The 27,123-nt window shown below is 41.8% G+C and overlaps 1 protein-coding gene across 1 annotated transcript in view; it reads right to left on the bottom strand.

Moving 5' to 3' along the window:
- LOC144759999 (carnosine synthase 1-like) overlaps positions 1-13,731 on the bottom strand; it is a 510,578-nt gene extending 496,847 nt beyond the window's left edge. The window contains exons 1-2 of the mRNA XM_078646513.1: positions 13,711-13,731; positions 7,467-7,725 (exon numbers count right to left, since the gene is read on the bottom strand). Coding sequence (XP_078502639.1) covers positions 7,467-7,725 — 259 coding nt within the window. The 5' untranslated portion in view covers positions 13,711-13,731. The remainder of the gene's footprint in view (positions 1-7,466; positions 7,726-13,710) is intronic.
- Positions 13,732-27,123: the final 13,392 nt, after the last annotated feature.

Here is a 27,123-nt window from a genome sequence, read left to right as displayed (position 1 = left end):
CTGATTCCTAATCCGAGGGTATCCTGTCCTGTCCTGGGTGTCTATTCTGCACCTGCTGTCCTTTGAGGGGTATCCTTCCTTGAGGGTTTCCTGTCCTTAACTGACCCGTGGCCAGGGTTTGGTTTCCACACCAGTCTAGGTAAATATTGCTCTAAACTCTTTAAACTTGCACCTTTCTATTTTTCTGTCTTTTTGCTTCAATAAAGACACACCTTTGCATATGTGGATTTTTCCATGCTTTTGCTGAAATTATTGAAACGTAAAGTCATTTGCATATTTGCTTAATATGTTCCCATGTTACCCTACCTTTTAGAAATCATATTTTGCATTGCAGTTTGTCATTTTCTGATATGGTCTAGAACGACCTTTCTTAAACTGTCTAAAGAACTTTTACCCTGAATGCATAGCGTTTCCTGTTGCATCTCATATTAGTATTTCCATGATTACCCTGACTTTGTTTCTCTATAGTTATGTACTTTTCATTATCTTGATTATTGATTGCCTTATTCTTGTAAACTTGATGCTTAATGAAAACGAACTTTAGATAAAGATTTTAAACTTCCAGTTGTCCGTGGTCATTCACAACAGTATTGAATGTCATTTTGAGTTGGTATTTTGCTGCCTTTCCTTTTACAGCTAGCTCCCTGATCCGTTGAGGTCATAGGTACCCGTGTCGGTGGATGGTAAGTCGGGTACACTGAGTAATAACAGTAGGGAATTCACACAAATTGGTAGCAGCCCGTGAAGTCACCCTGTCAATGAATATTGTGAATTGAAAGTATATGGGCCCGAAGCCGGAAACGGCGAAATTATTGTCTGAGTGACCTCGCGCGCTCTATCAAGAGCAGCGTCCCTTCAATGCACTCCGTAGAACAGGTTAACCAAAACCCAGCCTGAATTTGTCCTTTGCATGACAAAACCAATATACATTATCTAATGCATATACAATTATCAGCATCAGTATTATGATATATTAAATGTGTGCCTTACTTGGTTGCTTTCAGAATTAAGTCCCCTGATGAAGGGCGAACGCCCGAAATGCATTGGGCTGACAAGAAATATACGTTTGAATACATTATGAATTATTAATGTGGAACATGAAAATCATTGAAAAAGAATAAAAAGACTACGCACGAACCAATCGTAAGAAATTTTTATTAAGCAAATTCAAAGAACGTGTTCTTCGGAGTGCATTGAAGGGACGCTGCTCTCGAGGGAAACAGCGCTAACTTTGCATTTTTACAACCCTCAGCACAGGGGGTTTTACTTCAAAGCACCACCCAACTCATTAACCGATCTCACCTTTACTCGACTCGTGTGCGATTTCCACACCCCATTCTTTTGGACTTCATATTATCCCAGCTGTGCTACCGTGGAATCAGCACCAATTATACACAATGCAATTTGAAGATATCGCACACGCAACTGACCAAAGAGCAGATACCTTGGCATTCACCGATACAGATTCACAGCGCATTTACTCACTCATCCCAGATGATGAAGGCCCAAGTACAAGCACTGGCTCTACACAAGCAAACCTAAAACAACTGATCTACATGTCAAAACGGATTATCAATCAGCGTCTTCACGCCAGTACGTTGATAAAATACCACAAGGCACAACAAATTCTGCGTGGCCTCAGGATATCATTGAAATCTACCCTGTGCAAAAACAACGCACGATTTACAGAAAAATGGTTCGCCATACTTAATAAATGTTCGCTAGATCTTATACTACTAATAATTGAAGAGTTGGCGAAACTTTTAGAGGATCTTAACAAAGAAGCATCCCAACTTAAAGAAGAGCTTAATTCCATGATGACTAAGGATGAATGTGACCAGGCTCTCAAAGATATAAATATCCAATTGGACTCATATACTAAAGAAATCAATGAACGCAAACTAAGGAAATTTAAGAGAGACACCACTGACTATCGTACCGGAGAAGTATACAGTTGGGCCGACATGTACGCCCGCCGACGACAACAGAGACCAACCCAAGACAGGTCATCGGATGAAACTTCGTCAGACGATTCACAGCATCACAGAAGAGGTCCCATGTACCAAAGAAAAGAATCACAAGTTCAGAGTGATATCCTCACTGAAGACAATCGAAGGTAAGATTCAACCACTCCTTTGTTAGAGAGAGGCCGAGGACCCCAGAAAGAACCAGGAGGGGCAGGAATAGGAGCAAAAACAGGACCCTCAACAGAATCGGTTTCCAAAAACACGAGGAGCCACAGAACCTAATAATCAACATATCCAAACATGAAATAACAAGATTTCAAACACAAACACTACAAAAAGGAACATCGTTTGTCCCCACGAACCATTCGAACATTCTAGAGACACAAGTTTGCGTTTACAAATTCTTAAGGAGTTTGCGCCTCAGGCATTTCTTTACCAACATTATTGAGAGACCAAATCAAGAGGAAATCATGAAACCTGATATACTTATGGGACTCAGAAATCCGAGCAAATTTCAACCTCCTATCAGTCATAAAGTACTCGACGCGTTTGAAAAAGTAGTGAGCCAGGATATCGTTAAGATCTTCAAATCTCCAAGAACCAAAAAGACCAACATGACACAAAAAGAGTGACAGGCAATTCAAACCTTAGCGAACAACAAAGACATCACAATACGCCAAGCAGACAAGGGCGGTGCCCTAATAATCATGGACACTGAGTTTTACGGGAAAAATGTCATGGAACACATTAATGACAAGGACACCTGCGATTGGAAAGGGATCCGACCAAGGAATTTGTCAAAATCTTAACCAAAATCATTGACACATCTATTGAGATAGGTATCATCACCACAAAGGACAAAGAATTTTTGGTGAACAAAATCAATCCATACCATATATCTACATGATCCCTAAAATCCATAAACATCCAACCATTCCTCCATTCCGTCCAATCGTGTCCACCATCAATTCCATCCACGAACCGGTGGGCATATTCATTGACAAGCATCTGCAACCACTAGTCCAAAAGATACCCACGCACATCAAAGATACTACGCATTTTTTGAACATTCTTGAAGAACACAAAACATCATTCACCACCAATATGATTTTAAGCACCATTGATGTCAAGGCATTATACACCTCCATCCCCCACAACCTGGGATTAACTGCAATTGAGAACGCACTGCTAAACAGTGACAAGGAAGAAAACTTGAAACTACTATTGATGGAACTAACGCACTTTACGGTGTTTCACAGCTACTTTCAATGGGAAAACCAATTTTATGCTCAATGTTCAGGTACATCCATGGGAAATTGTGCGGCTCCATCTTACGCCAATATCTTCATGCACCAATTTGAAACAGAACACATATTAACCAACACGGAGAGGCAAGACAATCTCATTCTATATAAACTTTACATCAATGACATTTTCATCTTATGGAAGGGATCAACCATTGAACTACAAACAGCTATCCAAAACCTCAACAATGTTAATGATCGCATTCAATTCACATCCAACATTAGTGACACACAGTTATCTTTTTTGGACGTCCTGTTCACTAACAACCAGGGCACATTCCAAACCAGTGTATACCAGAAATCCACTGACAGAAACAACCTCCTTCACTTTCACAGTTTCCACCCTCCATCACTCAAAAAACATCTACCGTTTTCCCAATTACTTCGTTTTAAGCGAATTGCTTCCTCTCAAGACACCTACGAACAACAACAAATCACCACTATCAAAAAATGTAAAGATCGAGAATATCCTGAAACCACGTTGCATCAGGCCGTTGACCGAGCACAAGAAATAAACAGAGCCCAACTGTTACAATCATCCCATGCAAAGGACGAACAGAGGGCTGTATTCATCTCCAAATACTCCACCAGAAGTGAAAACATCAAAAGAGTAATTCTAAAACATTGGCCATTACTAGCAGTGGAGGAAGACTTCAATGGCATGTTTTCATTAAACCCAAGATTCGCCTATGAAAGAACCAAAAATGTCAAGGAATTACTGAATTGTAGGACTAATGTCCCCACAAAAGAATTCAGAGGAACGCTACCGTGCCACAACTGTGGGAACTGCAATTCTATTATCAAAGGCAATGAAATCACTCACCCACTACACGGAACTAAAATAAACTAAACATAAATAGAACGTGTGATAGCACTAATTTGGTGTACATGTTAAAATGCCCGTGTGGCCTCACATACGTGGGAAAAACAGCCAGAAAAATAAAAATACGAATAGTGGAACACAAGAGTAACATTCGTTTACGATCCACGAAATCCACAGTGGCCGCCCACTTTAATGAACATAATCACAATCCCAGTCAACTGCGATATTGCATCTTAGAAATGGTACCTATATTACCTGGAAGAGACAATGCCCAGTACCTACTCAGAAGAGAACTCTACTGGATACACCGGTTGTCTTCGGTACAGCCCAAAGGACTCAACGAACGTTTGGAATTCAGTTGTCACCTATAAATGAACTTTGTAGTTGAAAGTTACTGAAACTCATTGTAATTTACTCCCATTTAATTGGGTTCATAACTGTGTCTATTACCTTTATTGTTTCCATTATATCTTTTCCACTACTATCCTTACCCTTTCTTTCTTTCCAGCATTTTTGTACACATTCAATCCTAACAGGTGATCCCACACTCCTATCGCTGTACGATAAAGTTTTTGCCAAAAAAACACGATTACGGTTCACGTCACCATAGTAACGCACCATATGACCTCTTTTCCACCTAACGGAAAGTAGTACGTATTCCATCGGACACGGTTACGGTTCACGTCACCATAGTAACGCACCATCTGACCTCTTTTCCTCCTATCGGAAATATATACGCATTCCACTGGTCACGTGATCGCTCCGAACCTAAAGGAATCCTCCACACATGCCTGAGCTATTTACATCATGGCGGTGGCCGTCCAACACTTTGGAATCTCATACCCGTGTGGAGAGGACTACACGTTACACCCACAAGAGCTCGAGGTAAGCCTTAGTGCCGTTTTACGCGCCCAAACACCTGACCTCTGTGATCAGGTCGTTTAAACCGTATCAATCTTATCATGCATTTACATTTCTTACAGACGGCAGCCACGATCTGTACACGGTACCGAGCGTACTTTTACGCATCAGTAATAGGTCCGATTTAAAGGCGTGACTTGATTTACTCTATTTGCACAAGCACATGAGTCACACGCACTTGGTAATCCTAGTGCACACCGTTGTCATACACATATTGGTGTATTTAGCACTGATAACTTTGGGCCAGATGTAGGAGCCTAAATACCGGTCGGTAACAGCCGATTTCGGCCGTTACCGACCGGTATTTAAGAATTGCAATGTAGGGGCATAATTTTACAGAATCGGTAAATTTACCGATTCTGTAAAATACAGAATCGGTATTTTTACCGATTCGGTAAATCCCAGATGTAGGTGGGACTCTTCTGAGTCCCAAAGGCCCTACAAATTCGGTATTTTACCACCCAATCCAATTGGGTGTTAAAATACCGAATTCAGGTGTGCATGCACATGTGTGCATGCACACCTAGCCATGTGACAGACAGACATGCCCTTAGGGCATGTCTGTGTGCCACATGGAGCACATGCCTATTTTTGGGGTGCCAGAGCGTGTTAAAGTGACACCCCCTGCACCCTTGCAAAATTCGGTATTTACCGATTCGGTAATTACCGAATCGGTATTTCCCATTGATTCCTATAAATCTAATCTAATCTAATCATAATCTTCACAGCCCATAGGAATCAATAGGAAATACCGATTCGGTATTTACCGAATCGGTAAATACCGAATTTTAACGATTCGGTATTTCAACATCTGGAAATACCTACATCTCCCCCCTTCAAATTTACCGATTCATAAATACCGAATCGGTAAAATTCGGTATTTATGAATCAGTAAATTCAGATTACCTACATCTAGCCCTATGTTCTCATATTCACCCTTTTCTCACCGAAATGACCACTCCTTTCTTTTCTTTGTTTTTCTTGAGTCTAACACTCTCCTTTCGTTTTCCTTCATCGAGATTTATAGGTTAACCAAAACCCAGCCTGAATTTGTCCTTTGCATGACAAAACCAATATACATTATCTAATGCATATACAATTATCAGCATCAGTATTATGATATATTAAATGTGTGCCTTAGTTGGTTGCTTTCAGAATTAAGTCCCTTGATGAAGGGCGAACGCCCGAAATGCATTGTGCTAACAAGAAATATACGTTTGTATACATTATGAATTAATAATGTTGAACATGAAAATCATTGAAAAAGAATAAAAAGACTACGCACGAACCAATCTTAAGAAATTTTTATTAAGCAAATTTAAAGAACGTGTTCTTCGGAGTGTATTAAAGGGACGCTGCTCTCAAGGGAAACAGCGCTAACTTTGCATTTTTACAACCCTCAGCACAGGGTGTTTTACTTCAAAGCACCACCCAACTCATTAACCCATCTCACCTTTACTCGACTCGTGTGCGATTTCCACACCCCATTCTTTTGGACTTCATATTATCCCAGCTGTGCTACCGTGGAATCAGCACCAATTATTCACAATGCAATTTGAAGATATCTCACACGCAACTGACCAAAGAGCAGATACCTTGGCATTCACCGATGCAGATTCACAACGCATTTACTCACGCATCGCCGGATTTTATAGCAGAGATAACGTGCTATTAGCAACGGTTATCTCCAAAGCGATAAAATATCCGGCGAAAGTGGCGAAATGCGTGAATATCGCTGGAAATTCAGCGATATTCAGGCATTATCGCTATTAGGGACTTAACCTCCCATTGGATATACAGGCTAAGAAGTGGTCTGAGCAGGCGTTAGGATTTGGCGATATTCGCGCTTAGCGCAAATATTTTAATCGCTACGCCTGCGTTGATAATAGGCGATAGCGATGTTAGCGACTGCTTTCAGTCGCTAACAGGTTGGGTACACCCACTTGCATGTCATTAGCGATAAATATCGCTGACATGCAAAGCGGGCCCCAAACCGCTCGCTATCACCTAAAAGCTGTCGCTAACTGATGTTAGCCACAGCTTTCTAATAGGGCGATGAAATTATCGCCGCTTTTCATTTCGCTTGCCTTGGTAACAACATCAGTGGTGCTGGTGTTAGGTGAACGTTGTTAGAAGCTTTACTGATGCTCTTAATTGGCAGTGTGTAAACAACGGTGTACTTAAGTGTTGATCAGCAATTGTGTAAGAGTCTCGAGTTTTTTGTTATGAAAACGTAATCAATAAAGACATTTAAAAAAAAATGTGGGTGTTTTGGAAAAAAATCATATACATAGCCTTATAAAACAACATCACTGTCAAGGCTTGACTTCTGGGGCTCTGATGTACTGGGTGGTTTCCAGATCCTGGTGTCAAGGAGGATGACATAACACATTGGATGGCCCAAGTTATCAGTACACTGCAAAGATTGAGGCTATTGACGCATACATTTACCTGTTCTTGGTTCCTTCGTCCTGTCCATTGTGAGTGGGAGACCCGCTAGCCTCAGACTGGCCTGTAATTGGCTGTACCAACGCTCTGTCCATGGGGAATCTTTAATATCCTTTGGAGTCTTGATGTTATCCAGGCAGGTCTCTTTATCACATGGAGACTTCATCAAATCGTAAGACCTGAAGTTAGGGCTCTCTGTATTAGATTGATCCATGTCCTTAGAAACAAAAGGCGACTGATGGGGAATCTGATCCTGAGACATCTGTGGGAAAGAAAGTGAAGTGTCAGACTTCCAAACCTTACCTGCTCTCAGTGCAGAAGGCATGTATCAAGATTGGTGGCCTGGTTGTGACCACTAAAGCCTTTGTGTAATATGGCCACGACTGCTACATGTAAATACAAATAATGCAATAATTTAAAAAATGAGGATATAAAAAGTCAGATTTAGCGTGGCAGCAGCTCGCCTTTGGAACAGCCTCCCCTTAGAAATAAGGAGAACGCAAGGCTTGCTGCTGTTGCTGTTCCGCAAGAAAATTAAGACCTGGTTATTCCCCAGGATATAATATGCCTCTTTGTGAGGGGTAGAAGTAGATTCTCTGGTTAGCATGTCTATCCCCTATTATGTAGCTGACTAGCGCCAGGATGCCCGTTGGGTTGCAGTGCGCTCTATAAGTGTTTATAATAATAATAATTGGGCTACTTTTGAGAATTCAGAAGCACAATGTTCATTTCCTTAGTTTACAAACTACACCTTTTTATAATTTCTGCCATCCTTTATAAATGGCCAGTGTGTACAAGTCCTCCTTGGGAAGCAGTGTTCTAGGAAATTCCTGTGAAACTGCATGTTGCAGAGTTTGGCAGAGTTCCCTCAACCAAGCACAGTTTCCACTTGAAGGATGGGCAAACCATCTCACTCTACATAGTAAGTAGGTGTAGGTGTGTGTGGGGGAAGAGTGGTTTGGAGCAGGCAGTTCATTGAGAGTTAGTTTGAGTATCTACAGAGCTGGCACTATCTTGGGCACTTGTAATGTTTGTTTGTGCTTAGCGAGCCGTGGTTTTGACCATGAGCTGCACACACAAGGAGGCCTCAGTAGCTGCCCACCTCCATGTCCAACATTTTGCTGTTTCTTTTCTTATCTGTGGTGCTTGTGTGAATACATACTTTGGGGCCTGCAGGCAGGTGGTCTCTATCCTTCTTCTGTCACCCCATTATTGGTTGTTGACAGACCGTTGTACTCATATTAAGTTTGAAACAAGGGTCCCCCATTCTTATAACATGCAATACAATGATTGATCCCTGTGCACAAGTGCTGCTCTAACTGGTAACTGGAAATTCAGCTCAAGTGAGCGCCATTTTGTCTTGGGGGTCGTACATGTGTACCGCAGTCTTGTGGAAATAGAACGTGTTTGTATTGGGTTTTTTTAGATCATTTTTATTGGCTTTTCAACAGTGTACAATGTTACAGGAGATACATCATCGAAGCGCAGCATATGGATCCCAGTGACCTTTTACAGTTTGACGATAGTAGCAATTTGAAGGCTGTCAGCACATCTGTTGTGTCATATACTAGTATCACATGCCAGTAAATTCAATGAGATCCAAGAGAATAAACAAGAAACCTACAAAGATTAAAGAAAATGATGCCCCTCTCCCACCCACACTCTGATTCAGTACCAATAAGCGCAGCACAGTATTAGATTGCTGCTGTGTTAGATCTCTCCACAGCATTAACAGTGCACCCAGCCCATGTCAGAGTTCATGCAGATTTTTCACCGTGTTTGTGTGTCAACAGTACCAGGAGGTTCATCTTCTGACATCTCTCCTGCAGCAGAGCTGTCATCAGCGGTCAACTTCTGAACCATGCCCGCCCACGCCATTAAATCATCTGCCACTTTATCAATCAATCAGTCAGGGAATTGAAAGCGCACTACTCACCCGTGAGGGTTTCAAGGCGCTGCAGTGGTGGGGGTGGGTAAGAAGTTCCGTTCAGTCAAAGAGCCAAGTCTTGAGTGCCTTCCTGAAGGCGTTCCGGGAGGGGGCGCCACTGATGTCGAACGGGAGCTTGTTCCAGGTCTTGGCCGCGATGTAGGAGAAGGCTCTTCCTCTTGTTCTGCCTCTGCGGATGTGCGAGGTTTTGGCGAGGGCGAGGTTGGCAGATCAGAAGTTTCTATTAGGTACATTGAAGAAGATTTTCACATTGAGGTAATGGGGTCTGGTGTTGTGGAGGCATTTGTAGGCGTGGGTGAGTATCTTGAAAATGGCTCTCTTCTCGACGGGTAGCCAGTGGAGGTTTCGTATTTGTTGGCTGATGTGTTCGTGTCAAGGGGTGCTGAGGACGAGTCTGGCTGCGGTGTTCTGTATTGTCTAGAGCTTGCTGAGTTGAGACTTGTTGATCCTGGGACCTTATAGTCGCGTCTCATTTTTTCATATGGATTTCTTCTGTCCCAGCCCATTCCATTGGAGCTCTCAGCCATTCAACCAACAAGGGAGGTCTAGGGCTCAGCCATCTAATGGCAATAGGTTGCTTAGCCAGTGTCAACCCAAGTATTACAAAATATCCACTAAGTTTCTGTAATCTCTTTGAAGAACTAGCCCCAGTAAACAGTGTTTCAGCTCTATTGGGATCATCCAGCCTGGGACCCTCTGTAACTGTTGCAAGATCTTATCCCAGTAAGGTGTGATTTGAGAACCCCACATGACATGGAAAAAGTCAGCTGCTGTGTGTCCACATTGTACACACCCAGGATCGCTGTCTGGGAAAATAGCATGCAGGATTTTGGGGGAGAGGTATGCAATGTGAATTATGTTGTATTGGATTAGTTTAAATCTAGAATTTACTGACACTTCCCGCACCCTTCTGTGTATTTTAGACCATTCTGCAGATGTGCTGGGAGGTTCACATATCTGATGCCATGTGTCCTCGATCTTTAAAGAGTGCTCCCACCTGTCTGCTCGGAGGGCATGATATATGTGAGTGAGTCGGTCGAAGTAGGCAAAAGTAGTATCGGCTGACAATGCAGCCTTGGTCTGTCTAAATGTTTCTACCTGCTCTGCCCCCACGCCCAAGCACTAGACGACTATGAGCTCTCTGAGTGGGGCAGTGATGTCCGACAGGTTCTGCATGAAATGCCTGCAGTACGTTGCCATCCTCAGGAAGCTGCAGATTCCTAACACTGAGGAGGGAGCGGGGGCATCCTGCATGTCTTTCACTTGGATCGGGCCAATGCCTCTGTGCGAGAAGCGATACCTGAAGAAGCTGATGTCCTTCCACAAGAAGTCACATTTTTCATGATGAAGCATCAGCCCTCATTCTTAAAGCCATGTGAAGACTGCATTGAGATGGGTCAAGTGTTCTCCTAACATGGGAGCGTGGATGAGAATGTCGTCACTCACATTCAGCACGCCAGGCAGGCCCTGTAGAACATTTCCATTTTGGAAAACTTTGTCTGCGCTTGAAATATCAAAGTTTAGTTGGGTGTACCTCCAAAGGCTGGTATGTCTGTAGAATGTGGAGATAGGGTGGGACTTCGGGTGTCGAGGGATCTGGTATTAACCAGATCAAAGGTCCATTTTGGAGAACCACTTGGAACCCTCCAGATCCCCAATGATGTCATCTATGGTTGGTGTAAGATGACGTTCTCGCTTGATCACCAGGTTAGGGACCCTCATGTCTACACAAATGCGGATTACCTCTGGTTGTTTGGGCTTCTTCATCACCATGATTGGGGCGACCCATGGTGCGGGGCCTCTCATACATTTGATAATGCCGCTCTCTCAAGTAGTTTTTGCCACAGGGGTGACAAATTCATTGATGTCTGGTTCCACTGTGCAGACCGCTTTCCTTGGAGCTTTGGCCTGTTGTCGCTGAGATGAGCAGCATGCTTTAGAGAAATGGTTTGGTTTGCCACATCCACTGCAGGTGTTGCCGCTGGTGAGGCAGGCTCCAGTGTGAGGGTATGAGACAGCACACCAGCCACACGTGCAGGCTTGTGCTACCTGTTTTGTGGGGATTGATGACGGCTTGGTGGGCTCTGGTTCCGAAGTCCGTGCCCTTTTTTGGACAGCGTTGACAGGCTCTTCTTTGATGGAGGTTGATGCTTTGGGGGTCCATGTGCATAGTGTGAGCTTTACAAAGCTCCTTGGAGTGACACAGTGTCATGATGTCCCTCATGGACATGTTGTGCTCTTGGAGGATTGTTTCTTGAAGTTTGGAGGACGTGCATCCTTGAATGAAATGGGTGCATACCTCATTGTTCTCATCCGGATGACTGCATGTACTGGCAAGTTCACTCAGCCAACTATGGAAGACATCCATTGATTTGTTGGGTTGCTGCCTGGCGCAGAATGAACCTTTTGTAGTCAGGTTGGCATAATGCACGAAGTGCGTCGTGATGGCGTCCCTCAGGGTGGTATAGTTCCGTGGGGAACTGGCCTCAACAACAGTCTTTGAGATTTTATGGATGTCTGCACCCCCTAGATGTAGATGCATGGTATGCCTACAGCTTACAGGCATCTCAACAGCTTTGAAATAGTTCTCCAAATGTTCCAGCCACCCCACCCAGTGGTAGCTTGAGAGGCTGGAGGCCCTGTGACCGTGAAGTGTTCCAAAGCAGTCCAGAGAAGCAGCAGGGCTGGCAGCTGGAGAAAGAAGCCCACGTGCCTGGGTGAGACAGGGAAGTGGGCCTCAATGGAGAAAAGTAGCAGGGTGGCCGGGGATCATGCACAGTTCACAACCCTGGCCCCAACCAGAGGAGCAGAGAAGACAGATGGGCCTGGACTGCAGTAGCGAGAGTGGGGGGGGAGGGGGTGGTTGGACCACTGAACTTTGTGAGACTCACCGAAATGGCAGAACAGCGTCGGCCTGCCACGTGGAGATGGCCCAAACCTGGGAGAGGCAGGGGCGCTTGCTCTTGCGGGAAGGAGGAGCCTCCGCCCACCGTGTCCACTCGAAGCGGCTTTGCCATGGACGAATGCAGCGTAGGCCACAGCATGAGGCTGACTAGGGTTCTAGCTGGAGGAATCTTGCAGGTCACAGTTGGCAGCGCTGCCCTCTGCATGTGTTGAGGGGGTCAGGGCCAGCTGAGGGAGCAAGATGGGCCGCAGGTAGCGACAAGTTGAAGGGGAGGCCATTTAGGCCTCCTCGTCGCCAGTGTAGGGTGGTAGCGGCCAGGCTTGGAAGAAAGACCACTCAGGTGTTAAGGTGGTGGTCTCAACTCTGACTATGCCTGGGTCCACGAGCTATTTATTCTAACATCTGCTGCATACGCATGACACTAGCACCTTACTTACACATACGGGGTCTACGTGCCTTGCCCCTGCGCAGCGAACAACATAGTGTAGCCCACCTTCCCGCAACACTACAGGCCGGTCCCAGGCCAACAGAATTTGCCTCCCAAGATTGTAATGAAGTCCATTCACCCTCTGGATCGCCAAGTTATCTGTTTGGCGTACCAGCCAGGTTGGCGCGGTCGCCAACCGCAGCCCCTAGAAGTCAGCTCACTCGCTTTGGAATAAAGTGGTACGGGGTGTCTCTGCATGACCTCAGCAGGGCCCCCACAAATTACCTTAGCCTCATAGGCCCCAAGACCACCACAAAGGCATTGTTTTATAGTGAATGGACAAGGATTAATCAGCGGAAGCTTACAGGAGTCACAACCAGGCAGCCATCACCCCTGTTTGTATGGGTTATTTAGAGTATGTTGGAAACCCTGTTGGATGTCCCAGGGACCAAATGTGCCCTACTGTGATTAAAGCTAGCAAACCTCATCTCCAGATATACTTACCAAAGCATACCTCAGTTCACTCTGAAGACATCTGGAGACATCTCATGAGTCCTTCTCATGTGATGTGTGAGGAAGGGAACACATTTTGTGTGACTCAGCTGTGTGGTAACCGGAGAGTTTGGTCTATTGCTCAATTAAAAAGCTGTTTAATCTTACAGGGACTTGAACCTCATTCCAACACAATGCCACTTTAGCTGGCTTCACTTCATTGCATCGCATCATGATAGGCGCTGACACTCAAAACTATCACTCACACACTTCAAATGCCATTTTTGATTAATTGTACTCTGTTTATTTTGACAGGCTTCCCAGTTGAGCAAAGGTAATGAGGGAGGAATGAAGACAGTGAAAAGAAGGAAAGAAGAGAGGTTGAAAGAAGGAAAACAGTGGGATCAGTTTAAAGAGAGTGAGGATACAATGTGGGTAGGGATAAAAGGCAGACAGAAGTAAATCAGACTCTTACCTTTCTCCTAGGGTGAATGCCACTGTGAAGAAACAAATACAGGTTTAGGATCAGAAACTGTTCTGAAGTACAAGCAATCCAGCTTAATGGCACAGTTATTATTGTACACACACAGTGGAGCCCCCCAGGGAAGTGGCGAACCCACCTTCAGAGTGGGGAGATATAAAGAGTAACAACAGGTACACTATATGGAATAATCAACACAGGGCATTACACTTTTTCTCAGTTCCTCAATTATGAAAGGATCAGTATTGGCACAACCTCTAATTGAAAATAGGAGGGAACTAATATTACCAATCATCGGGGGCCCCTAAACAACCCGGTGGCAGGGAAGACTTACATGATGGTGTCAGGATGGTTTCTCGGTCCTTCAAGCATCTACTCGTCTGAATGAAACCCATAGAAAAAAAGACTTGGGGCCTGATTTAGGTCTCGTGGGTGGGTTACTCCGTCCCAATGGTGATGGATATCCCACCAAAATATAAATCCCATCGGATATAATGAGATTAATATTTTGCCGGATGGGATATCCATCACCGTTGTGACATGGTAACCTGTAAGCCAAGATCTAAATCAGGCCAAAGTTAGAGCAAGATAAATAGAAAGGAAGGACTAGAGAAGAAAGAAAGAAACAGGGAATACAGACTAGAAAGACTCAGGAAAGGAGATGGTGGACATAGAAAGCGTGAAAAAGATCTCATGACTACTCAACAGTAAGAAGGAAGCTATAATGACTTACTCCAGGCATAAAGAAGTTTATAATGCTGTTTATTACAGCATCAAATATCAGCTTGTTAGCCTCTGAGGTCTCTCCATATAATTGAACTTGTATCTCTTTAAAGACCCCCAACCTTTCATACCAGAACGTCCCTACATCATAATGATGTACATCATTACATTCTCCCCCTCTTTGAAATAAAAAGAAAAATAATAAATAATAAATAAAAGAAAAACACATTTAGCAATGTTCAATTAAACGTAAGGGTTTCTTTGAAACTTTTTCAGACTTCCTGTTTAGTTGTACGTCTTGTTGATTATTTGACTGCATGTTTTCATGCTCATCAAGGTTAACTTTCTTACAGAATGTCTTGTTTCTTGTTATAGTCTTATTTTCATTTTCAGCCGTTAAGGCTGTTCCATGGACTTTTGTAATTTCCAAAGGCTTTAGATAAAATCTTTGAGATGTTTTTGTTTGTTGTTGACAAACAAGTACTAGATCACCTACTTGCTACTCTCGATTTTGACATCTTCCTCTGCTCTCTGCATAGTATTTTATTTTTTATTTTGCTTCTTTGTCTTTTTTTAATACTTCATTATGAATTCTTGGCAGATTTGCTGGCAAGTGAGGTATGTCTTGATTGACCAAACATTAATTCTCACAGGCACTTTCCAGTTGATGTATGAGGAGTACTTCTGTAATCTCTTAACACTTGACATAGTGCTTGATTTATTGAAACTTGTGTCAACTTTTCTCTTTGTACAGTCTTTTTAATGGTGGCCATTAACCTTTCCACCATTCCATTAGCTTGGGGCCACATAGGAGTTATTTTCCGGTGCACAATTCCTAAATAATTCATGATTTTTGTTTAAGTAATTTCCATTGAACGGAGGACCATTGTCTGTTTTAAGCACATTAGGTATTCCCCATGTTGAGAAAATGTCATCTAGACCTAGAAGTACTGCTGTTGTTAACGTTGAAGATACTACTTTAACAACAGGGAATCAAGACTATTCATCTATTATAGCTAAGAGATAATGTCCCGAATCTAAAGGTCCATAGAAATCTGCTGCCACATTAACCCATACAGCGTCTGGAAGTTCTGACATGTGAAGCTCTTCTATTCCTTTTTCTCTTGAGGTACATTGGCATATATGACATGACTGAATTACTTCTTCCACTTGTTGATCCAACTTTGAGAACTCTGGACCCGATTCACAGAAAGAACTTAAGACTCAATCCTAAACTTACTACTATTTTGGTATTCACAGAATGCACTTACTACTTTTGGCATTCACAGAATGAACGTACTACTTTTGGTATTCACAGAAGTTAGGATTTTGTCTTACGTTTGTCTTAAGACAAACTTAAGACAGACTTAAGACAGACTTAAGACAAAGTCCTAACTTCTGTGAATACCAAAAGTAGTAAGTTCAATCTGTGAATACCAAAAGTAGTAAGTGCATTCTGTGAATACCAAAATAGTAGTAAGTTTAGGATTGAGTCTTAAATTAATTCTGTGAATCGGGCCCCATAATTTTTCTCTTACGATGTTTTTAGTAGCAGATATACCTCTATGGCTTTCATGAGCTAAATTAATAACTCGTCATTGTAAACAAGCTGGAATAATTATCTTATTTCCTCTGAGTAATATTCCCAAGGATGCTACTGATAGTTCTGACTGAATGTTCTTAAAGTCCAAAATATCACTTCTTTTCACACTTGGTTTGAAACGACTTGCACCATTTATTAATCTCCAATTATTTTCATGTATTATTCTAATTACCTCTTGCACAGTATCATCCGAACATGTGGCTTCAACCAATTATTTTTCTGTAATAACTCCAGGTATTGCTGATTTAATTAAAAAACAAATGTATTCCTCTGCTTCTAGATGTTGGTCTGTTTTTGAGTTAGAAGGGTGCCTGGATAAATAATCTGCTGGATTATACTCTTTTCCGGGTTTATTAATAATTCTAAAATCGTAATCCATTAGTCTTATTCCCCATCATTCTATCTTTGATGGCATTTTTGTTCTTGGATTCCCAAAAATGGAAGTGAGAGCTTGGTGATCTGTTATGATTACAAAAGGTTTTCCATATATGAAGTCATGATAATGTTCACATGCCCAGACAAACGCTAGACTTTCTTTTTCAGGCTGGGAATATTTTTTTTCAATCTCAGGCAGGTTTTTACTAGCATGAGAAACGATATACCTTGGAGTCTCTCTTCCAGGTTTATTTTCTACCAATATAGCATCTAGCCCTACAGGACTTTCGTCCACCACCAATTCCTACATAAATTTGGATCAAAATAGTTTAAGTTTGCTGCCATAGTTATTTGTGACTTTATTTCTTCAAACGCTTGTTCACAATCAACATTCCACTCAAATTTACAACCTTTGTTTGTTAATTCTCTTAGAGGTGAACTTAATGTTTTAAAATTGTTGACGGATCTTGCACAATAGCTGGCCATTCCTAGAAATGATCGCAGGTTTGTTATACCTTTGGGTCTTTGTATTGCATTTAGAGCAATTATTTTTTTGGGATCTGGTTTCATTCCTTCACGAGAAAATATATATCCATAAAATGTTAATTCATTTTTAATAATTTAACATTTTTTAAGATTGAGTTAAGCCAGCTTTTATAAGTTGTTTACATACACCATCTAGGGCTTGATCATGCTCTTCCTGATCTTTACCAAAAACTAAAATGTCATCATTATAATTCATGCTATTCTGTATCGGCCTTACGACATTTTTTATAATTTCCTGAAAGATTTCTGCAGCAGAACATATTCCACAGTTTAGACGTTTGTATCTAAACAAACCTAAATGAGTTGAAAACATTGTAATATATCTTGACTGATTGTCAATTTCCAACTGATGATACCACTTACCTAAGTCAAGTTTTGAAAAAACAACGGCACCATTGATATTACTGATCATATCATTCAAATGAGGGCCTGGGTATCTCTCTCTTTCGATAGCAATGTTCAGAATTCTCAGATCTACACAGATCCTAATATCTTCAGTGTCTTTTTTTAGAACGATTACAATGGGAGATACCCATGGTGTTGGACCTGTTGCTTCTTCAATTATGTCTTGTTCCAGAAGTGCTTTAATTTCTTTTCCAACTTTTGCTTGCATATGAATTGGAACTCTTCTGTGAGTTGCACTACAGGCTTTATTGTTTCATTTATATGCAAGGTGATTGTTTTATCTTTTAATTTTCCTAGACCATCAAATAATTGTGGATACTTTCGCAAAATAGGATTGTCATTAGTTAAATTACAGGTTACTGCTAGTAACCCCATAAACTGAGCAGTTATGTTGCTTAATATGCATGGTCATTGAACTTCCCCTTGTAAGACATGTATTACTTCTTTGCTGCTTATATCTTGATGCTTTAAGATTTCTTCAAATTTTCCTAAACAGGAAACAGGGCGCTTAGCTCCCCACTCAAAAACACTTACATTCGAAGGTTTAAGAGTAGGGTTTTCAGTGATTTTGCATACTCAGTAACACATTATATTGCATGTTGCTCCACTATCAAGAACCAAAGGTACTTTTTCAGAACCCACTAATAAATCAACTGAAGTTGTTTTTTAATGTCATCTTTTCTTATCATGTTGAGTTATAGAACTTCATTTCCTTCTTGCATCATGTATAATCTTTCACTATGTTCAAATTCTTTTTCAGATTCTTCTTCTCTTTCAATTTCTTCCATTCCTTTTATGTATTTTATATTTTCATTTCTTCTTTTTCCATCTAAATCAAATTGTTTGTTTCCACTTTCTTTCTTTGTCCAGCTGTCCTTCTTCCCTTTCTTGAATCTACACATACTTGCACAATGGTTATATCTTCCACATTCTTTTTACATTGTTGGCCCATTGCTGGACAAAAGTTTTGGTGAGGAAATTGAAACCCGCACTTATAACACAATCTCTTTTCCTTGTAAGGTATCTCAATTTTTCTTGCGTTGTTTACTTTTTTCTGACATTTGTTTCACTTGCTCTAAGGCTTTTATTCTTCCTTCTTCCATGTTCATGGCATGTTTCTCAGCTCGCACCTCTGTTCTTGCCATGTGTAAAATTTCTTGTAAATCATGTGTTTTCTCTAAAAGTTTTTTTCAGAATTTCTTGGAGTTACAAACTTGTATTACTCTTAGCCTTATTGATACTTCATTATTACATTTTTCAAATTCACAAAATGTTACCAATTTTTTAAGCCTTGTTACAAAATTATCTAATGTTTCATCTTCTGTTTGACATGTTATATTGAAATTATATCTCTCAAAATCTGAGTTTCTCTGAGGGTCAAATTTATCATTTAAACATTTTATAAGTCCTTTATATGGGTTCCGTTCTTGTTGTGGAAACTTAATTATTAAATCTACCTTGTCTCCAACAAGATTAAGCAGCAGATCTTTTGCTTGCTCATCGGTATGATTTTTACATGTTGCATTTAAAAAATGCTCAAATCTCCTTGTCCACTTCTCCCATCTTTGAGTAACATGTTGTTGTTCTGAAAGATCAAAAGGTAGTGTCTTCTTAAAACAGTACTCAATATTTCTCCTGTATCATTTTCCTCATCATCTACTGTTACTTCTCTTTGTGTTGTCATGGCAGTTATCTTATTGTGTAATTTTTCTTATTAACAAATATGTTAATATTGTTTCTTTCTTCTAGTGCTTATTATTGCTGTAACAAACACTATTATTGACTATAAGCAAAACAAAACACACACAAGCTGTGTGCATCAGTGGTGCAAATTGAGCTGTGTGTATCAGCGTTTTAAAATACACAATTCCAACATTCCAAATTAATTTTCTCACTTTAATGCACCTGTGCACATCAGCCTGTTGTATAATTATTAGCTGAAATGCACTTTGACGATCGAGATCGGAGCGTCTTTACTGCCTGACCTAAATATGGCAACATACCTGACGTGCGTTGCCTGATGTGCTTTGCGCATGCGCACAGTCAACAGTCACTGAGGTCCAAATAGTGAGAAAAAAAAGTTCAATACTCGCATGTGCGCTTGCCTCTGTTTTCGTCTCTTCACAACTTGGCAATGCGCAAAGAACTCAAAGATCGCGAATATACCACAGAGAAAAAATGCGGCGCTACACTCATCACATATCCTCCACTGGCAAACAGCGTGTCACTCACCACCATTGGCTCCTTATTGGACCGGATTTAGACAGCCTTAAATTGCAGCAATACTCTTCGAAGAAGAAAACAGTCTCAGGTAATGTTTCAATGCACATTGATATCCGTGATGCATTCCAGTGAATTTCAATGTTCGTGGATTCTTCCTCCTCGTCGCCAGTATAATGACTTACTCCAAGTATAAATAAGTTTATAATGCTGTTTATTAGAGCATCAAATATCAGCTTGTTAGTCTCTGAGGTCTCTCCATATAACTGAACTTGTATCTCTTAGAAGACCCCCAACCTTCCATACCAGAGCGTCCCTACATCATAAATGTACAGGAATTTATATAGCGCAAATCACCGAGCGGTTTCTAAGCGCTTGCTTAGGGAACCCGTCCTGGTATTCCCCTGTGAGATAACCCCGGCAGGGTATCCGCAAGGTGAAAGCCAGGCATCCCGCCGCGAGGGGCCGTTGTGGAGATTAAGCAAGCTGTTGCCCAGAGTCGCAGAGTGTGAACCCGTGAATCGAGTAGGCACCGGAGCGAGAATTGTCGAGTCCATGGACATTTTAGGACTCAAGACCCCGCCGAGCCGGGAATTGAACCCTGGTCCCGGGCTGACCTCTGCTTCCAGGTCTGCCTCCTCTAACCAGTGAGCCACACTTCTCAACATCATAATGACGTACATCATTACAGAAGCCACCCTTTAACCATGGATGCCTAGAGCGAGAGAAAAAGAGGATTTTTTGCGTTACAGAAGGAATTGTTCATCGACTAAAGACTATATGGAGCAATCCCAGAGATTAACAATGAAGTTACATCAGAGAAATTATCCTTTGAGAGTTATCAAACAAGCCAAGAAAAGAGCTTTGAGTACCCCCAGAAGTGTCCTCTTAGAGAAAAATGTGAAAGAAAAAGACGAGTGCGTCCCAGTAGTCATTACCTTTGATCCGTTATCAACTAGGATCAGGCAGTCCATTCGTAAGCACTGGACCATTTTATCAAACAGGGATTTTAAAATCCCACCACCCAAGTTTGCTTTTAAGAGATCTAGCAATCTGAATGACAAACTGGTCCATACTCTAGTTCTACCTATTTTGAAAACGAAGTTGACCACCATCCCTAAGGGACATTTCCACTGTGGTTCTTGCTCAGTCTGCCCTCTTACTAAAAAAAACTAAGAGTGTGTTTCTAAAATCAGGAAGGGAGTGGTTTCTTAACCACTTTAGCAATTGTAATACCACTAATGTGGTATATAGACTACTCTGTGAATGTGGCCTTCAATATATAGGGCTCACGTCTAGAAAAATCAAGACCAGGATGCAAGAACACTTGAGCACTATAAAGACGGGGAAACTAACAACTAAATTGGTACAACACTGCCACACTGCAAAATAATAAATAGCTTCACCTGGGTAGTCCTTGAACAGGTACTGGGTAATTCGCAGAACGTTGATAAGATCCTGCTTTCAAAGGAAGCACGGTGGATCGATCACGAAAAGAGTGATCAACAGGGACTTAATGAGGTTATTGAGTGGAATAGGGTTGGCTAACCCTTTTCGCACATATTACTTTCCGCACACATTATTTGTCCTTTCCTTATTTTCTGAGCCTTTGGTATCAGTGATGGTTAATCTGACATTTTTCCTCTGAGGCTCCATGTTGTGGAGTCTTATTGTAGGAACAGATATAAAATGATGCTATTGGCAGAAGAGATCACACATGAACTTGACTGGTATGGTCTGCTTGAGTGATGGTAGACATAAATAACAGCCTAAGTATAAGATATGGGGATTACAAATTATTTTAATAAAGACCTTGGTAATTGTTCTACACAATTCCAGCAAGGACCGCATGAGGAGTGTCTATTAAAAAGTGTTCGTGCTACCTAATATAGTTTGGTGGTTTCAAATACATACGGCATAAAATAAGTAAATAGTGTGGTTGTATGTCAATACAACGCGGGTTTTTACCCCGCATTTCATTACAACGCGGGGATTACAACGAAAGTCGTTACAACGACTTTCTCTGGAGGGCGCTGGATAGTGGAATAGTTAAATTTTCTATTCCAACTCCAGCCCACGTTGACAGTAGGGAAGGTGTTGGATAGAAAATTAAGCTATTCCCTATCCAACAGCTCTCTCCAGCGAAAGTCGTTGTAACGACTTTCGTTGTAATCCCCGCGTTGTAATGGCGGTGCGGGGTAATCCCCACGTTGTCATGGCTGTTCTCCGCCTGGACCATAGTTTTCAATCCTTTTTTTAAATGAGGCGATATTATTGTGTTCGGGAAAAGAAAAAGAAAGAGAGAAAGTTTTCCCTTTCAATGATGGCGGCTACGCATAACAAGTTGGCCGCAGTATCACGTGACCGCTTTTTGAAGAGGCTTTAACATCGAAACGAAGTGGTAGCGGGATGCAGGAGGAGACACCACGCTCTATGAGGCCCCAGCCAGTGAGAAGTAGGGGGGCCGGGCAAGGAGATTTTAGTTGCATGTCTGAGGACTTGTTGATTGCTTATTTATGCACTCTGTAGCGGTACAGGATAGAACTCCACTCCTAAGTGAAATAAGAATGTAATAGGAGATTTGTAGGATGCTAAATCAGGATTAATGGTCATGAGTCACCGATATACTGAGGCTGTGTGGTGTAACAATACGTTGTGTGTGCAAGTGTTTATAGCTCAAGAAAACGTATTATGTTTTTTTAACATCTTACTCTTCTCTGGGGGCATGGGTCTAGATTGACACAATGACTGATGGGTCAATCAAAAGGGAGGACTCACAAGAGGAGTTTTGTTCTTCGTTATTTTTACCTCACAAGCTGGTATGAGAGACATAAGCTGAGTGAGGGTAATTATAATGTTTTTAACTTCAAAATATGGTTTACTATGGGGTGAACTAATGTGTTCATTACACAGTGTTTTGTTTTCTGTACTTTTCTCAATCAACAGTCAACCAGAATGGTATGTCCAACACTGGTGCTGTGACGAAGTGTCTGGCCCTGAAGAACTTTCCGAAAATTTCATGGGAAAGAAACATGTTGGCATGTAGCATTGGTATGCAAGGTTAGCAACCAGCTCATTTTTAAACAGTACACACTTAGTGACTAATAAAGTAATTGTAATACAAGTGTGGCTGCCAATTTTATTCACTTTTTGTCACAAGCGTGGAGTGTTACTGTTTGTCACTCTAATGCACTTACACAGTTTTATTTCATTTCTTTGGGACAAAATGACCGCCAATGATGAGAATAGTGGGCTTATCTGGTGAGTACCTACCAGTTACCCTGTTGGTGGTGCGCCCGTTAGGGGTCATTTTGTCCCCCGCACATTTTTTCCACATTTAGTTGGTGGTTTTTGGTGAACTGAATGTATTGAGATGAGAATTGCTTAAAGTCATATTTTCAGTCACTATCTACCTTCTTGGGGACCGTCTATTGAGAAAGGTCTTTTAAAAGTAGGCAAAAAAGTATTAAAAAACCACAATATAGGAAATAAAGAATAGTGGGTTTTGTAGAGTAAGAAATTGTAAGGATACATACACTACGCAATGTAGAAAACCATTGGGAAATACACACTCCGTTTATAAATTAAATTGCCTCAGAGACCGGGTTTTTTGTGTGTCTATGATTTTTGAGTGGAGGGCGACCCAGAGTCTCTTGTTCCCTCTGTGCTCCTATTTGATTAGAGGACTATATAAGAGACTAACCAGAACTGAGTAAAATGATATTTAGAGATTTGATCTGTAGAAACAAAAATAGAAGTATGAGAGCTAGAAAAATAACTTTTTTCAAAAGGAAATAAGAAAAAGTGAAGCATGAAGGTGATGGAGCGAGGGTGAAAACAAAAATATTTGTATACCCCTGATGAAGTCACCTTCCCATAACCGTAATATGTTTGAATTGTGTGGTTTTAAAATGAATCAACGTAGAATAGAACACACACACACAAATATAGGTGGGATACTAATTTGCTTGTGTTGCAAACCGTAATACATTAATTGTGTGAAACTGTCTTACTAATATAGTGCGCAAATGCTATAATCTAAAGGCTATGCATGTATGCTTCTTAAAGGTATAATTGTGGCAGAAATGACGGAGAATGGTAAGAAACAACGCATATGTGTGGCTTTTAAGCTAGGTAATAACTAACAGGGTGAACTTAGAAGGAGGGAGGTAAACAGAAGGGCTTTACTTTGAAAACTAACGTTTAATTGTGTTTGTTTCTATGATAGTTCCCGTTATGGCCCATGCAGCCTAGTAAAACATGGAGGGTTTGCAAGAATCCAAAAGAATGTCTTTTTTCTACGCATGCAAGACTGTGCTAGAGAGATGTGCAAGCAGTCTGTGCCTGTGCGGCTGGTGTCTAGGTCAGCGTGGCCTGAAGAGCAGAATGGTGCGAAGTTAAGATGCCAGTGTTGTGAGCCTGGGAAAGTTCAGCAAAGTGACAAGTTAACCCTTTTCCTGCGGCTGCGATTTTGTGGCAGTGCGGCACTTCCGCAAAATGGGCGGGGCCGTGTCTGCCATTGGCCGACGGCAGCACCAGGGAGGTAGTGCTGCTGTCGGCCAACGGCCGACAGAATCAGGCAAGGGGTTAAAGAACAAGGTGAAAGAATGCCATAACAAACAATCAGAACTAAGGAGATGAGGTTATCCTCATACACCCCTTGAATGGACCAATGAGGATTGAGTGTGGACCCTAAAAGTTTCAAATTTTAGCTAGATAGTTAGGGAAAAAGGGTATAAAAGAGGTTGTTTGGAATAGAGAAAAAAGCTTGCTTTTGAATTACTTTTCAAACCACAACATGCTGTCGGACTGATCGATTTTCCTTGGTGCAAAGACTTTGAAATTTTTCTTGACTTTAACTTTTGATGGGTCGGAGTCCTGACGGGTGGTGAACATCGAGAAAGAATAGAGAGGCTGTTTTGGGGAACTTTGCTGTTCTAATCCTGATTTCCATTGCCGAGAAGATTGGTAATATGTCTTTGACTTATTTTTCTGAACTATTCTGCTAATAAATGTAAACTGTTTGAATTAATTTTCTCTTTCTTTAGATGATAAATAAAATGTTTAAATTGAATTAGAACCAAAAGTTTAATAAAGTGAGGTCATGCTAGGAGATCCAACATTTTAAATAAAATTAAATAAATGGAGAATTAAGCTGGTCTTATTGTCCATTAGTTAACTTTTACTAGCTGATCCATTGACCAAAAAGTGGGGTGTCCTAAATGTTTTCTCAAGAATTAAAACCATGGTAAGATCTAATAAAATGCATATGTATATAATGTATAGAATTTAGATTAAATAGATGAAGTAGGACATTTTGCAATTCCAGCAGCTCATCCTCTGGTTTTCACTGATCTTGGGAACAGGGTGATTTGTGTGAATGAGTGACTCACGGTGTTATGGGCCCCACTGACGAGTAAAGCGTGATTGCTCCTGGGAGATATAGTGATGGTTTAGAGGCTTGTTTTAGAGCAGCGCTGGATCCGTTTTTCTTAGAAGCGGGAGTCTGGTTGCTATAGGTTATCTTGGACAGGCAATGGACAGGCAATGTATAGATTTACTAGGGTAATGTATATAGAGTTTTGATGTACAGAAATTATGACTAACATTATATGTTGAGTCTGTATTACGTTATGTGTAGTCGGAATTGTAAGGCTTCTGGGAAGTAGGAAGCTGGTTACTCTGCCTAGGAAGGAAGAGGAAAGTGTGGCAAGTAAGTCGCACATTACATAGTCTGTTTCAAAGTGGTAATATCATCGTGTATTACAAGTTAGGGACATTTTACGTGTAAAAGTGGTGAATGAATAGCGAAGGCAACATATAAAATCTTGGGCTTAAGCACAAGAATCAATTGGGTATTCCGATTAAAACTTATCCCTGAGAGAGTAATAGAGTTTTCACCTAAGCTTAAGGTAGAGGAAGTGCTACTTTATCGGCGAAACTAAAATTCTGTGGTAGAGAAGAGGTAAGCGCTGTCTACTTGAAATACTTACAACAAGGGGTGGTGAGGGACAGAGTCTCTATATTAAGCAGAATACTCTCACCCAGTCAAGAGATCAGGGCTAGATCCAACACCGTTTTTTAGCTCACTGCACCATCCCAGTTTCAGAACCTGGCTGTATGCAAATTAGTCTGTTCCTGTCCCAGTGCATGATGGGAACAGGGCAAACCAAACTACAAAAGCCAATTCTTACACTGGGAAGGAAACAAGCTTCCGGGGACCGGTTTCTGGCATTACAGCCGTCTTCGGCCCGGCTTGCTTGAATCCTGATGGTGCAATGAGCAAGGGACTCATGTCTGAGTATACCCTTCCACGCTTAGGGTGGACAAAAATATTTACAACAAGGGGTGGTGAGGGACAGAGTCTCTGAATTAAGCAGAATACTCTCACCCAGTCAAGAGATCAGGGCTAGATCCAACACCGTTTTTTAGCTCACTGCACCATCCCAGTTTCAGAACCTGGCTGTATGCAAATTAGTCTGTTCCTGTCCCAGTGCATGATGGGAACAGGGCAAACCAAACTACAAAAGCCAATTCTTACACTGGGAAGGAAACAAGCTTCCGGGGACCGGTTTCAGGCATTACAGCCGTCTTCGGCCCGGCTTGCTTGAATCCTGATGGTGCAATGAGCAAGGGACTCATGTCTGAGTATACCCTTCCACGCTTAGGGTGGACAAAAATATTTACAACAAGGGGTGGTGAGGGACAGAGTCTCTGAATTAAGCAGAATACTCTCACCCAGTCAAGAGATCAGGGCTAGATCCAACACCGTTTTTTAGCTCACTGCACCATCCCAGTTTCAGAACCTGGCTGTATGCAAATTAGTCTGTTCCTGTCCCAGTGCATGATGGGAACAGGGCAAACCAAACTACAAAAGCCAATTCTTACACTGGGAAGGAAACAAGCTTCCGGGGACCGGTTTCTGGCATTACAGCCGTCTTCGGCCCGGCTTGCTTGAATCCTGATGGTGCAATGAGCAAGGGACTCATGTCTGAGTATACCCTTCCACGCTTAGGGTGGACAAAAATATTTACAACAAGGGGTGGTGAGGGACAGAGTCTCTGAATTAAGCAGAATACTCTCACCCAGTCAAGAGATCAGGGCTAGATCCAACACCGTTTTTTAGCTCACTGCACCATCCCAGTTTCAGAACCTGGCTGTATGCAAATTAGTCTGTTCCTGTCCCAGTGCATGATGGGAACAGGGCAAACCAAACTACAAAAGCCAATTCTTACACTGGGAAGGAAACAAGCTTCCGGGGACCGGTTTCTGGCATTACAGCCGTCTTCGGCCCGGCTTGCTTGAATCCTGATGGTGCAATGAGCAAGGGACTCATGTCTGAGTATACCCTTCCACGCTTAGGGTGGACAAAAATATTTACAACAAGGGGTGGTGAGGGACAGAGTCTCTGAATTAAGCAGAATACTCTCACCCAGTCAAGAGATCAGGGCTAGATCCAACACCGTTTTTTAGCTCACTGCACCATCCCAGTTTCAGAACCTGGCTGTATGCAAATTAGTCTGTTCCTGTCCCAG

Source organism: Lissotriton helveticus, chromosome 1_1 (genome assembly GCF_964261635.1).
Source record: "Lissotriton helveticus chromosome 1_1, aLisHel1.1, whole genome shotgun sequence".
NCBI classification, from domain to species: domain Eukaryota; kingdom Metazoa; phylum Chordata; class Amphibia; order Caudata; family Salamandridae; genus Lissotriton; species Lissotriton helveticus.
Note: the sequence above shows the minus strand (reverse complement) of the source record. Positions and strands in the feature narration are given on the sequence as shown.